Source organism: Anguilla anguilla, chromosome 3, assembly GCF_013347855.1.
Source record: "Anguilla anguilla isolate fAngAng1 chromosome 3, fAngAng1.pri, whole genome shotgun sequence".
Taxonomy (NCBI): Eukaryota; Metazoa; Chordata; class Actinopteri; order Anguilliformes; family Anguillidae; genus Anguilla; species Anguilla anguilla.
In genome coordinates, this window is record NC_049203.1 from 24190641 (window position 1) to 24204178 (window position 13538).

Below are 13538 nucleotides of genomic sequence, written 5' to 3' on the forward strand. Positions count from 1 at the left end.
AAGTCAATATTTTTTTTACACAAGAAATTATGATTTAACTAGTTAATCCCATCCCTTGTAATGTCTCCCCTGGGTCTGATTTTTTAAAACAATTCTGCCAAATCAGGGTTAATTTCAGCGCATGCAATGCAGCTTGTCCTACTACCGTATGACCATATAAGGATTTCTCCATCCTTGCACCCAGGCAGAGTGCCTCAGCGGCAGGTGTGATGCTGTGTCGTTTTATTACGATTAGCTAGCAACATACGATCTCATCATTTTAAGTCCAAGGTCCAAAAATGTTGTGTGCTGCATTCAACTGTACTAACCGCTATTCTAAGGATTCTTCTCTCCAGTTCTTTCGGTCAATGCATTTGAGACATTTTCAGATAAACAAGGTTCTATGTCAAAATGCGATTTTTGACCATTTTGGGGTTTCAGCTTATTCTCATAAAGTCTCATCTTTTATAATTTGTATATGTTGTTGGTGAAATCAGATTTGTAAGCCATTTTGAAGCTTCTTTAAGAAGACAAGCTAGGGGCATTTTAAAGCTTACTATCTTGCTATCGATCTATCTGTCTATCTAGCTAGCTAGTTATCTCATGATATATCTCATCTGTTTAGCTATCTAGAGATCTAAGTTATCTGTCTATATAACTAGCTAGCTGGTGATCTATTGTATCTATGTATGTAAATATCTAAACACTGAACGTATCTTGCACAATTAACTTTTTCAAATGTTATGACAGTTAGTAATTCATTGTTGATGTTGCACATTATGTTCATTGTTGTAGTATGTGGACTTTTTGTAGTTCAATATGATCATATATTTTTAGTTATCCAGTACATAAGTCTTTGTCCCAAAAACATCCAGCGCTGTGGATACCCACAAGTGAGTGAGATCTGGCTAAATAACAGTGTTTCAGCACGGTAGTACATACAGGGTCCTCTCGCTATGAGCTTTTGACTAACGGTTCTGTGGTAGCACCATAGACCCTATAGAAATAGCTAGGCTACCGACATAACATTCAAATGTTTACGAGTGTTTGTGTAAAATTTTTCACCTGAAATTATCGCTAGTCTGTGGTTGCACTGACACGCTTGTATTCCAGATGTGGGCGTGTCTAATTACCATGTAAGGTAGCCGGGGTGGAGTTTCCCGTAGTCGTGGACTCCACTCTTTCACTCCACTGCGCTTGCGTTGGTTGCAACGGGCAATGGCTACGCCCTAGTTTGGGCTTCATGCGCCAATGAGCACTGACTATTGCAAATCAGTGGGTGACATCATGAAGCACTTTGTCCATATCTTTATATGGTCTATGGTCATCCCTCACTTGCCTCTGCTGCCATTTGGACTGCTGACATCACAAACCGCAGGGCAGTCTGAGCTCCTCTTAGCAGCACAAACACTAGTCCATTCCCCTCCTAGTCCCAAATGTTCACATTAGCGGCTCACAGCCTGGGATCTAATCAGACCTGACTTTGCAGAGGATAGCTATTACAGCCGCCCAGTTTTCTAATACAAATTACTAACTAACACGTCATTCCGTGCTTGGGCTTGAGCCAGTGAAAGGTACATAGAGCATTTATTCAAAATAACCTGTGTGTGTGTGGAAATCGTGTGAATACAAACACATATTGCTTTTCAGTGTGTCCCTTTGTGCAGATGTGCTTATGGGATAGGGCTTGAGCAGTGAACCTTTGTTGCCATAGAAACTAATAAACTGAGCTGTTAGCCAGTAGATGAGAAACAGGAAGTGAAGAAAAAAAGTGAGAAGGATCGTGCTGTAATCCTGCCTTTGAAGAGTGACCAGTAGTGGTATTGTGCTGCTTAGTGACTGCTCTAGATCTACGGTCATCCACAGAGAAGGTAATAAAATCCAGTTTTTCAGCCATACTTTGTCATAATGCTTGAATTTTTCTATTAATGTATTACAGTGATGTAAAATAAAGTATGTATTTGTATGTCTGTATTCAGTAGTATGACGTGTGCAATATAGGTACCGGTTTTATAATTAATATAGAATTTGTAAATATTTTTGTATATACTTGACATCAGACAAAACTGTAATACAAATAGCTTAATTGAGCATTTATGGTGAAGCAGGCAGTATGAGCCCTTACTGTATACATGAGACAAGTGACACAGACAAGGTAACAGTCTTGGTGCCCCTGACTCTCCATTATTCCTGCAACTGGAATGCTGGTGCATAGTTCTGTTTGGTGTTCCCTTACTAGCGGTAAAGATTAACACACTCTTGCTGGTAAACTATTTTAAAATTATCTGTGAATGTCTGAGCTCAAGTTGTGCCATAGAATTGAATTTAAAGGATAATGGAGTTACAAATGGGACTGAACTGATTGCTCACTTGTCGAAAGATTAGAATACCTCACTGAATGTCAGCGATCATAATAAGCAGAGAGCATTTGCAGGATTTTTAATGGAAATGTTCTTGTGTGGTTGATTATTACCAAGTCTAGCTCTCGCCAGTCCATGTGGTTACCTTTTTATGCTTTCCAATTTGAACATTGACAGGGCATTAACTAGTTTTTAATCACATAAATCGTTGCGCTTGGTGGAAATAATCTGTTTTCATCTTTTGGAAATTGCATAAGGAAGCTTCAACCTGTATGTACTGGTTTAGGTTTAATAACAAGCAATATATAGCAAAGCCTTTTTTACATGTATAAGTTTGTACCTTAGAATGTTTTGGGCATGTCATATAAGAACATTTTTGTTAGTATCTAATTCATTCAGGATTTCACGTGTATAGTTTTAATGGGGAGTCTTACAGGGTAAAAATAAATGGAGGGAGAGAAATAAGAAAAGCCTAGATTAGTAAATCACCAACATTCCAAGTAGCAATTTACAAGAGTGTAATAATGGTTGAGCCATAACACACTGGTGATACTGTAGGTAATCCTTTGTCACAAGCATTAACATGTGGAAGGAAAGACTGTAGAGAAATATAGGATAAATAGGCATGTGCAAGACGAGGGCTACGGGATCAAGGTGGAAAAGGGGAGGAGAGGTATTTCCTGAACAGATGGGTCTTCAGGTTACACTGGGGGAGGGAGGGAATCTGTTGACCTGACTGAGGTGATCCGGTTGTTCTGCCATTGGGGAGCCAATAGGGAGAAGAATCAAGACCAGAAGGGGCGATGACCAGGTCCTCGCAGGGAGGGGAGAGCTAGGCACCAGTGGCAGCAGAGCATACAGCATGGTTTGATGTGTAGGGACCATGGCCTGAAGGTGTGGGGGTCCAGCTCTTTTACCAGCTTTGTACGCCTACACCAGAGTTTTGAATTTGATATGTGGAGCCAGTGGAGGAAATGCAGGAGGGGGGATGACATAGGAAACGTTTGGGAGGTAGAAAACCAGGTGGACTGTGGTGAACGTACACATACAAGCATAGAGCGGCCCTATGACATGTATATCAAAATGTACTGTTAATAAGCCTGGGACTGTGCGGTGAAAAATTGTGAATGTATGCAAATGTTTTGTTCTGTGTTGTGTATGTAATGCTTGTGGTCCTCTACTTTCTCCTGCGATGTGCATTTAATGCAGATGTATCCAAACTTATCATAAAAGGACCGATATAGGTGCATGTTTTTGTTTTAGCCCAGCACTAAGACACCTGATTATACTCATCTTCAGTCAAGGTCTTGATTGAAGACCATGATTAGAAAATCATGTGTCTTTTTGGAAAAGACTGGACACCCCTGATTTACTGCATCCTAGTAGTCCTAAAACAGACAGAAAATTCAGGATTTGTAAAAGAAGGGATGGTTGCTCACTGGTTAAAATATGTATGTCTCATATGAGTCTCATTTGCAATTGTTCTGCTCATACTGTGGCAGTTAGTCCTATCAGTTGTGGCCAAGAACAACAATCATGCTTCATTATTTTTAACAGCAGGAGAATTTACAATCAATTACAAAGCTATTAGCCTTGGTATGAAGTTGTCTGCAAGATGGTGATTTTTATACATTTGCCAATTTTCTATCTGCATCTTATTATTTAATTACACCGGTAGGAAGTAGGAAACAAATATTATATTTTTCAGCGAGATTAAGTTAAGTACTTACGTGTCATGTTATGAAGTGCTTTAATGCACATCTGAACATAATTGCATTAAGTATATATGCAATTGTGCCATGTCATTATGGATAAACTGGGTTAGCATAACCTGAGTAACAACCTGATTACTGTATCTGAAAAGCTGTGAACTTAACAGGCTGGAGTTCCATCTGGATACAGTGCAGTGACGGATCAAGGTATGTTAGAGAGGCTTTGCTGAGTGAATGCTGAATGGTGATGTAATCCATAAAAAGTCCATTCTTAGATATGTGGTCCAGTTCACACTGAATGCAGAATTATTGTCGCCTGGACGTGTTTACTGTTACATTGTCCACAGTCTGTGTTTTGTTCAATTATAAATCCCATAATAATATATCTCATGTAGCAATGGGTTTATTCTGGAGTCTGTAAATTCTCCAAGACTGACTGAACAAATCTGTGGCTGTTTAGGTTGATATGTATTCATTTCTTTCATGGGCACTCCATTCACAAGTCTAATGTGTTCACATTTCCCATTTGGTAACTGGATAATGGGTGGAATGGCTAAAATACGATGTTCATTCATATGCCCAGATACCTATATCTAGATTCCATTTACAAAGTTGAAACTGACTTTTGGATCAGTGGTGTTTTATTTTCATTTAACAATGTCATGCTAAAAAATAAGTTGATAATTACTTCAGTAAGATCAACTCACAATGACCCTGCAATAGAAAGTCCAGTAGGAACTTAAAGATAAAATCTGCCATTTTTTCAAGCTTTTGCGTTTTAAATGTACAATTACATTTTCAGAACAGCTGATACTTCCTCTCAGCTGTTAAATAGTTTTTTTTTCTTTTTTGGCAAATGGTTTTACCAGGTACATTTCTGGGAGTGATATGTCTACATACAACACATACTGCTGATTATTCTTTGCTACTCCTTTCTATGTTCTCATTTTACTTTTTGTATGAACACAATCTTTTGTAAACTAATATGCAGGGGATGACTCAGAGGCCCAGATACAGTTGAATCTTATCACAGCTTGAGGTACAAAAATGAGAGCATTTATTTTTTCCTAACAAAGCACATTTTATTCATTTCAATCTTTACAATCTCATAATGATGTGTCCATGAAAAAAATGAAAAAGCACATTGACTTTAGATTGAATCTTGATAGACCTTAGTTCTCCTTTATACAAAGTTTTCATTCACGTGTGAAAAAAGCCTATTACGTGAAAATGTCCAGTTAACATGTGACATTTTGTTTTCACATGTGGATATTTTAATTCACCTGTGAAAATGTTAAATTAACAGGTGAAATTATGACTTTCACATGTGCAAAGGCAAATTTCACATGTGATTTTACTTTGTGAGAGATGTCAGCCGAGTGTGTGATGTAAATGATCTCTCTGCCTGAAGCAGCTCCGCCTGCCCCCTGCGCTGCTGCTTGGAGGCAGCTTGGGCGGGGTGTGCCGGAATGATAACCCTTGGAAGCAGACCGAGAGCCGCCACGCTGGAGCGTCTGGAGTCGGTAATGAGCCAGTTCTCCGGGAGCCTGGACCAGTACGACCTGCAGGACGACACCGATGACCCGGACCTGAGCTGGCCTACTGACCAGTACGACGGGAAGCCGGAGGGTCAGCGTCTGTGTGGTCAAGTCACTGCAAATTAATCAGATTACATACAGGACTCTGTCATTGTCCTCAGAGCCCTTGTTTGCTGCTAAATGGCTTAATTGCTGCTTGATGGTAAACAGGCATTGCATTGTCACTGTAGACTAATATCCACTCTGATGACCACTTGGCTTTGAATGTCATCTTAACTTAACTAACTAAAGCAAATGCCGTATTAGTCCAATAACTCGGACGGGAATTTGAATGCTGTCTGTGCGTTTGTTTCAGAATCGAGTAAGATCCCGTTCCACGCCATTTACAACTTTCTTTCCTTCAAGTCGCTGGACTGCAGAGTTTTTCTGGATCAAGTTCCCATCATTGTTCGGGTAACCGAGGTGGAACGGTTCTCTTCCACAACACGGGTGAGTCTGAAATTCCCCTGTCACAATTATATATAACGTGATTAGATGTATAATTAAGTGCAACAGAGACATCACATGGTATAAAAAAAGATTTGTGATATTTCTGATAGGAAATATGCAACAATGAAATGATGAATGTCAAAAAGTGACACGATTGTGTTTGCGTGAATAATTCATTGAAAACGTGGGAAATTTTCACACAAAACTGCCTAGGATTACTCCATTATAGATCAGGTTTTACCCTGATATAGCATGGCTACATCATATGCAGCTTTTTAAATTATCAAGTACAATGAGCAGAGGACTGTCCATCTACTCATACAAGTACAGAGTATTATTCCTTGTTGACTTGATCTGACAAAATGTGTTTATAGGCATTGCTTTAATTAAGATTAAGCCATCTCTCCCCCTCTTTGAAACTAATTAACTTTAAAGGTTTTCAATCCCAACCTGTATACAATTGAACTGAGACATGGGGACTTCACATGGAAAGTCAAAAGACGATGCAAACACTTCCAGGCCCTTCATCAGGAGCTACTGAAGTTCAAGGCCCTTCTGAAGATCCCTCTGCCAACACGCACGTAAACACGGCTAACTTACCTCTTAGCACATGCAAGTATTACTCCAGCTTGCAGGCAGAAACAGTAGTCTTCCTAACATCGTATCCTTAAGCACTGATGATGATGTTTAAATATTGCTGTTGATAAGGTGTGTTCGCATTGATCTATGTACCTGCTTATTTAAGGTAATTAAATAGATTAAATTGCCACAAACCTTGTTTCCAATACTGACATTCCTGCGAATGACTACTTATATCATAAGGAATAAATACATAAATAAATAAATATCTTGCATGCTAATATGGTATGGATCCATGGTCGAATGTGGAAAGCACTATAACTAACCTTACTTGAATGCCACATATATTTTGTCCTAATGAGGTAAACTATTTTATAGAGACTGTGCCAGACATAAGTTTAGAGATGTGTACAGAGTTTTCTAACAATAGCCCTGCAATTCTCTTAAAAGCCATGCAGTTCAGAGGAAGTCATTCAAAGGTCATAAGTGTTCTCAGGGAGGACACATCCCCACATTACCACAGAGACCCGACGCCTTGGTTAAAGAAGACCAACTGACCAGCAGAAAAGTACAAGTGCATTTTCATTACCGTTTTCATGTTTGTCCTGAAAGATACTATGGTTAATGCCACTTTTTGTGTATTTTCATCTGTGGATAATTTCCCAACCAGAAAACATGTAGTTGAGTGACATCGGCACAGCTGTCGATTTTGAATCGCCACGACAGCGGTCCCCTAAAGGACAGCTGAGGTGAGGCTGTTGAGATAAAGATCAGGCAAAATGGCTTTTGAACAATGCTGCTGCTCTTGGGCTGTTTTTAATATCATTTTTCTAAAGACTGGCAGGCCAGTACCTGACACTGTGATTGCTTGCTGGGTAGTTGTCCTGTAAGCGAAAAGTGAACTATAGTCATATCTGGAGGAATATTTACTGGTGGAGGAACTTTGAGAAATCCAGCATATAAACCCAGATTTTTTGAGAAATCATGCTTTGCTTTCATTTATAAGCCAAAGTTAAGTAGAAGTGCTCATTGAATCCATGCCATTGTACGCATGGGTTACATAGAACAAGCAGTTCAGGTATCTAATTGGAGATAAACATTTTCCTTATAATATTTTGGGAGTAGTAATGTAATTTCCTTTTTTATTCTTGTGGTTCATTCAGATGCATCTTGAGGATTATTTAAATAATGTGCTGAAGAGACCCATGTACAGAAGTCACCCTGCAACAGTAAGGGTCAATGTTTTCCACTCTTCAGGAATGAGATTAGTGTGAACAAATGCAATAAATAAGCATTGTCCAAATTGGAAGTAAAAAAGGTGTAACTTCGTTATAAATCGGGAGCACTCTCCTGTACAGTGACCTGTGAAAATAAAATAAATTAATTTGAAAGTTTTGAGACAAATTTAATTGATTCAATTTTACATTGCATCGTAGTACAGTTTGTAAGGGAAACTAATGTACACCATTCACAAGAGACTAGTTATCTATTGTGGACTCTGCTAGCCCTGCAGTGGAATTTGCAATGAGATTCTGTTAAGGCTTAGCTTTCGCCTTGCATTTCAGCTTGACTTCCTGGAGGTGAGCCAAATATCATTTATTCAGGACCTTGGACCAAAGGGAATGTAAGAATATTTTCTGAATGGTTACTAAAATATGGCAGGTTTAACTAAAACCTAGCCAGTGTATTAGAATGTATCGCAGTCCATCTGCTCAGTGGAACAATAGAAGTTCCATTTCAAAAAGAGAAATGTAACTTGTTCATTGCTGTGTTTGTGCTTTGTACTCATGCATGGATATGATCAGCATTTTGATCTTTGTCTTTTTTGTTTAGCTGTCATTTTGTCTGGTGTAACTTCCACTTGACAGTGATGTGTGTTTTGTGTGTTTCATTTTTGGCTGCTCTAAAGTGAAGGGCTTATCCTGAAGAAGTCTGGAGGGAACACCTTCCCAGTGTGCTACTGGTGCGGCTCCAACAGTGTCTGTTACTGCTGGTCAAAGAGGTAGGACTGTATTATACTGCTTCACATGCCTCCTCTTCAGGGCCTATGTCATAAATGGATGCATTACTGACATACTGTATTTAACATGCCTTAATCCTGACCAGTTTACATACATACTTGCATAAAATCTATTCAGGCCAAATTGTGACAGCAGGAAGACTGGGAAAAAATAAGTAAGTTAAATAAGTAATCAAAAAATAGTGATATATAGATGTTTTACCCAGACCATATTGATGGCCTGGAAAATTATGTTATGAGTTTGTTGGAAGGATCAATCTTGACTTTAAACGCTGGACTTGAGTTGATGTGTTGAATCTCAGAGACTACAGCAGCCAATAGCATCATTAGACTTTATAAAACTCAGTGGTGCACAAGAACCACAATTCTGAAAACTGTTTTGTCAGCTAATGAATTTTTGATCTGATCAGGCCTTCACATTCTTACCTATTCTCTATTTATAAATCTGACTGTTTGCAGATGTAAAGCACGAGTAATACCTGGATAGCAATGGCCAAAGCTCAATTTGCATCTCAAACCCTCTGGCCACAAATGAACACGAGTCTAGTTAACTGCCATAGCTAACCAGATTCAATCATTCCACGTAACTGGGCTAATGTTCAATTTACTCTGCTTAATAGTAAATTGAAGACTTTTGATCCCCTGGCTAAGTTGTTTATTGATATGGCATGTCTTGTTTCATCTGTTTTGTTTGGTGGTGCAGTACTTGCAATAGTTGCTGAAGAAACTTTTGAAAAGTGTTGTAAAATAACATTACTAAAAATAGTTGATGAAAAACAAGTGGCAATCAAAAGCAAAATAAGTTTGTTAAAAAAATGAAGATCTGAATGTGAGACATTGGTGAAAAATTAAGTTCTGGCAAAGTGTAAAAAAAAAAAAAAAACATTTTCAACAACTTTATTAAATATTTAAAGCATATTTAATTCAACTTGAATAAAGCACAGTGCCCACCAGACTTTTTACTTTTTATTTATTTATTTATTTATTTATTTAATGAGGTGGATATTTTATATTTCAGATGGCTGGTGGTGAAAGACTCTTTTGTTCTGTACATGCGACCAGAGGATGGGCAGGTTGGCACAGTCATCCTCTACGATAAAGGATTTCATATCAAAACTGGAACTGAAGAGACTGGAGTTAGACATGGACTAACCGTTGAGAACCTCTGCAGGCAGGATTAACTTTATAAAGTCACGTATCTGCATTTTGTTTCACATTTTGTATTTTCAGCAACCAGTTCCAAGGCCACCCCACCACCTCACTCCCCAAACATTAGTTCCCCAAATCATTCCGGACTAGTGGTCCCTAATCCCTCACCCTGTCCACCTACTCCAACCAATCTCATCCCATCTGGTGGAGAACAAAAAAGATAAAAAATATGAGGAGCATTAACGGGGAAGCTCTAAAATTATCCTAAATTAAACTTATCTATACTTGAATTTTGTTTTTTAATCATTACAGATTAACTCTGACAAAAGATAAAGAAAAAATGTATAATCAGTTCAGGAGGAAATCTGTAAATTTTGTTATTTTTTTCTGCAAAAAAAAGAGGAATGACTTGTGATTTTTTGTTCACAATATATTTTTAGGGCGCTTACCATCAAATGCTCCACATACAGACAGGCTTCTTGGTGGGGTCAGTCCATTTTGGAGTTTGCGCTGAAGTACGGTAAAGACTACTTAAAAGAAAACCGACATGGCTCCTTTGCACCTGTCAGAGAAAACATACCCACTAAATGGTGAGGTCAATGGAGCTAAGCTAACATTATGCACATCCGTTCAAGTTATTATTATTATTATTATTATTATTATTATTATTATTATTATTAATAACAATAATAATAATAATAATCATAATAACCGCAAGCGGTAATTAATGGGGTGTAAGCAGAATTTAGTAATTATGAATTTGTAAGCTGTAAGGACCCATGCTGGATGAATGGTACAAATATTTTCAGTATCTAAGCATTTCACATGCCCACTGAAAACTTACTGGGTGATGGCAGCCATATTTTCTTCCAGATGTGAAATCTATGATTGTACATCCAAAGGGATACTGACACAACTTGAGTGGTCAAGCAATTGAGGAGTTAGAGGCATTTCAATGCATTTTCTTCTTACAGCGTCAACTCTTGGCAAAAGGCCAACTAAATTACCTTGCTGATAAGAGGCAAGCATTGCATATGTATGCCAAATTTTGTGATGACCAGACAAATCATTCACAATTTACAGCTGTTTTAGTAGCAACTTTACTAATAATGTATCAGATCAAAATCATACAGATGCCACAACATGAAAAATTATACTGTATGTATAGGACAGGGTGAAAAAGAGGCAGTAATTATGGTAGTAGATAGAAGTGTTAAAACATTTAAAAGCAGAATAAACAATGAGCAATAACAGACATTGTGTAGCCTTACAGGCCGACCATACAATGGAAATAAATTGGCACGGTATGTTTGTTGTTACCCCACATATGAATTATTCCCATGTACGATCAGTGTTTTCCTTTTTTTGTCCTCTTGTAGGTTTGTTAATGCTGCTGACTACTTTGGCGCTATTGCTGATGCCCTGGAAGGAGCAAAAGAGGAAATATTTATCACCGGCTGGTGGTATGTGGCCACCTTACACATGGCTATTTCAACAGGCAGCCATTGTTCCTCCCACACAGCTTAGCATTTATCAAATGCACATGTTTTGCACTTATACTGCCAGCCGAGGAAGAGTATTTACAATTTTCCTATGATTTTAAAGTTTATATTGCGTCCCTTGGAATGGTAGAATGTTGTCCTTTGTTAACATAAACTATAATTAGTCTGTTTGGCATTATTATTCTTATTTTTGATGGACTTAAACAGATTTCTCTTATTTGAACTATAAGACAACTTTGTTGTTACTTGTAAATGCTGCTCATGGTCTCTTATGCTTATTAGGTTAAGCCCAGAGATCTTCCTCAAAAGACCAGTAGTGGATGGAAACACTTGGAGATTAGACTACATCCTAAAGCGGAAAGCTGTAAATAATCCTCTAAACCAACACACACACACACATGCACCACAAACACACACATAATGTACACACTTATATACATTGCTGTATTGACTATAAGGGTTGTGTTTTAGCTTACTTTTGTTTCAATGACCTTGATATGCACTTTTGTATTTCGCTTTGGATAAAAGTTTCTGCTAAATAAATGTAATGCAATGTTACTGTCAGATTATGAAAGTGTAATACTGGTATTATGACAGCATAATAATGCAAATTTATCATGGCTTTCATGAAGAACTCTTTATAATAAAGGGCATGTTGAAGCGAAGTAATTTCAAGATGTAATACATCAACACATCCCGTATCCAGTTAACGACAGAGGGTTAACATAAACTTATCTCTCCAAAGAGTATTAGATGGTGACTAAATCAAATGTCCACCCTGAGTTTGAGAAGCAAATACAACTGATTTTACTAGTGTCAACCATCAACCCACACCTTGGAAAGATGAAGTGTAAATGCAGGGTCTGAAACTATTTTTTTCACCTTACACTGTATATTGTGGATGAAAATATTAGTCAGACACTTGTACATTTTTTCAGACACCATTTTCTTTTGCACAATATGAAAATTAAAATCACAGAACTGCACAGAAAAGCATACTTTGTAAAACATTTTTTTAAATCTTTGTTTTAAGAGAAAATTGGTTTCAGAGTGTTATTTGAATGAACAAACCATAGTAATTATAATATTTTTTTTTAGCTGGGCTTCCAAAGTTAGAGCTAATAAAATTTAGAAAGCGTGTCATTCAGTAGTGTATTTTTGACTTAACGGGGGCATATAGGCTGCAGTCGGCACAGAATGTAACTTGCTATTCAACCTCAAATACCAACTATTCACGACACTTACCGTTATCATCAAGCTTCCACTTCTCATTAAAACACCATTTCTTTTTTGCTTTGTTCTTTAAGATTATCATTTGTATTCCCCTTTTTGACAGGTTTACCCCAGCAATGTGTTGCCCAATCTTTTTCGACATATGATTAATGTTAGTTAATTGGCTATGATTCTCACAGAAACATGTTGGCTAACGTTAGGTTACCGCTCAATACCGTTCTAGCAGGTGCTAACCACTGACACATCCAAGTAAAATATCCTAACGAACGTGAGGATTTGTGGGAGTCTCGTATTCTGAAGCTATGCTTGTGATTGCTGTAACCTTCCAGGTAGCCTATGCTTCTGGGAATTTTTTCAGATGGTTGATTTCTACATGACACAGTATCTGGTCCGTTTTACCCAACACTGACATAATATATCTGCATTTGGTGGGTGGCCGGGTGCTAGTTTCAGAGCCTGAAGATTGGTACATTTTTTCCCACCTTGTTTCTTTGTCTGCCTCCACAGGAACAAGGGGTGAAAATATGTGTTCTGCTTTACAAGGAGGTAGAAGTCGTCCTTGGCATCAACAGCGAGTACACTAAGAAAACCCTCATGGGGCTGCACTCAAACATCAAGGTAAGGCCCATTCCAAATGGATGGAAATATGGGTCAGAGGGGAGGGCGTGGTTCTCTAGTGCCATTGTTAGAGAAATCTCAACCAATCATCATCGCTGTGAGTGCAGAACTCCAACATGGCTGTCCCTCAAAGGTATTCTCTGACTTCAAAATACATTATAGCTGGGATCTAACTCCAGGACTGGGCTGCTTCAGCACTAGGGTTCTTAATGAAAGTAAATGACTGAAAGAACCACCTGAACCCCAGGATTTCTGAGATTCCTGATTTGCTCCTCAATTTAAATAAAAAGAAAAATGTGCCTGGTTTGCGCTGCTATTAAATAAAGCCTGAAAAATGAAAAATTATTTCATTAAAATGT

The 13538-nt window shown here is 38.1% G+C and overlaps 1 protein-coding gene across 5 annotated transcripts in view; it reads left to right on the plus strand.

The window, feature by feature from the left end:
* Window positions 1-1776: 1776 nt before the first annotated feature.
* si:ch211-168k14.2 (phospholipase D1) overlaps window positions 1777-13538 on the plus strand; it is a 31116-nt gene continuing 19354 nt past the window's right edge. Inside the window, exons 1-15 of one of the 5 annotated variants that reach the window (XM_035407758.1) lie at window positions 1777-1850; window positions 4219-4258; window positions 5043-5090; window positions 5466-5680; window positions 5945-6078; window positions 6514-6659; window positions 7108-7225; window positions 7821-7886; window positions 8223-8281; window positions 8567-8659; window positions 9696-9848; window positions 10267-10416; window positions 11206-11289; window positions 11611-11692; window positions 13069-13179. In XM_035407758.1, coding sequence (XP_035263649.1) covers window positions 5521-5680; window positions 5945-6078; window positions 6514-6659; window positions 7108-7225; window positions 7821-7886; window positions 8223-8281; window positions 8567-8659; window positions 9696-9848; window positions 10267-10416; window positions 11206-11289; window positions 11611-11692; window positions 13069-13179 — 1356 coding nt within the window. In that variant the 5' untranslated portion in view covers window positions 1777-1850; window positions 4219-4258; window positions 5043-5090; window positions 5466-5520. Of the gene's footprint in view, window positions 1851-4203; window positions 4259-5042; window positions 5091-5462; window positions 5681-5944; window positions 6079-6513; window positions 6660-7107; window positions 7226-7317; window positions 7407-7820; window positions 7887-8222; window positions 8282-8566; window positions 8660-9695; window positions 9849-10266; window positions 10417-11205; window positions 11290-11610; window positions 11693-13068; window positions 13180-13538 lie in introns of those variants that run through there. The other 4 variants (XM_035407756.1, XM_035407759.1, XM_035407760.1 and 1 more) reach the window with 4 other exon arrangements.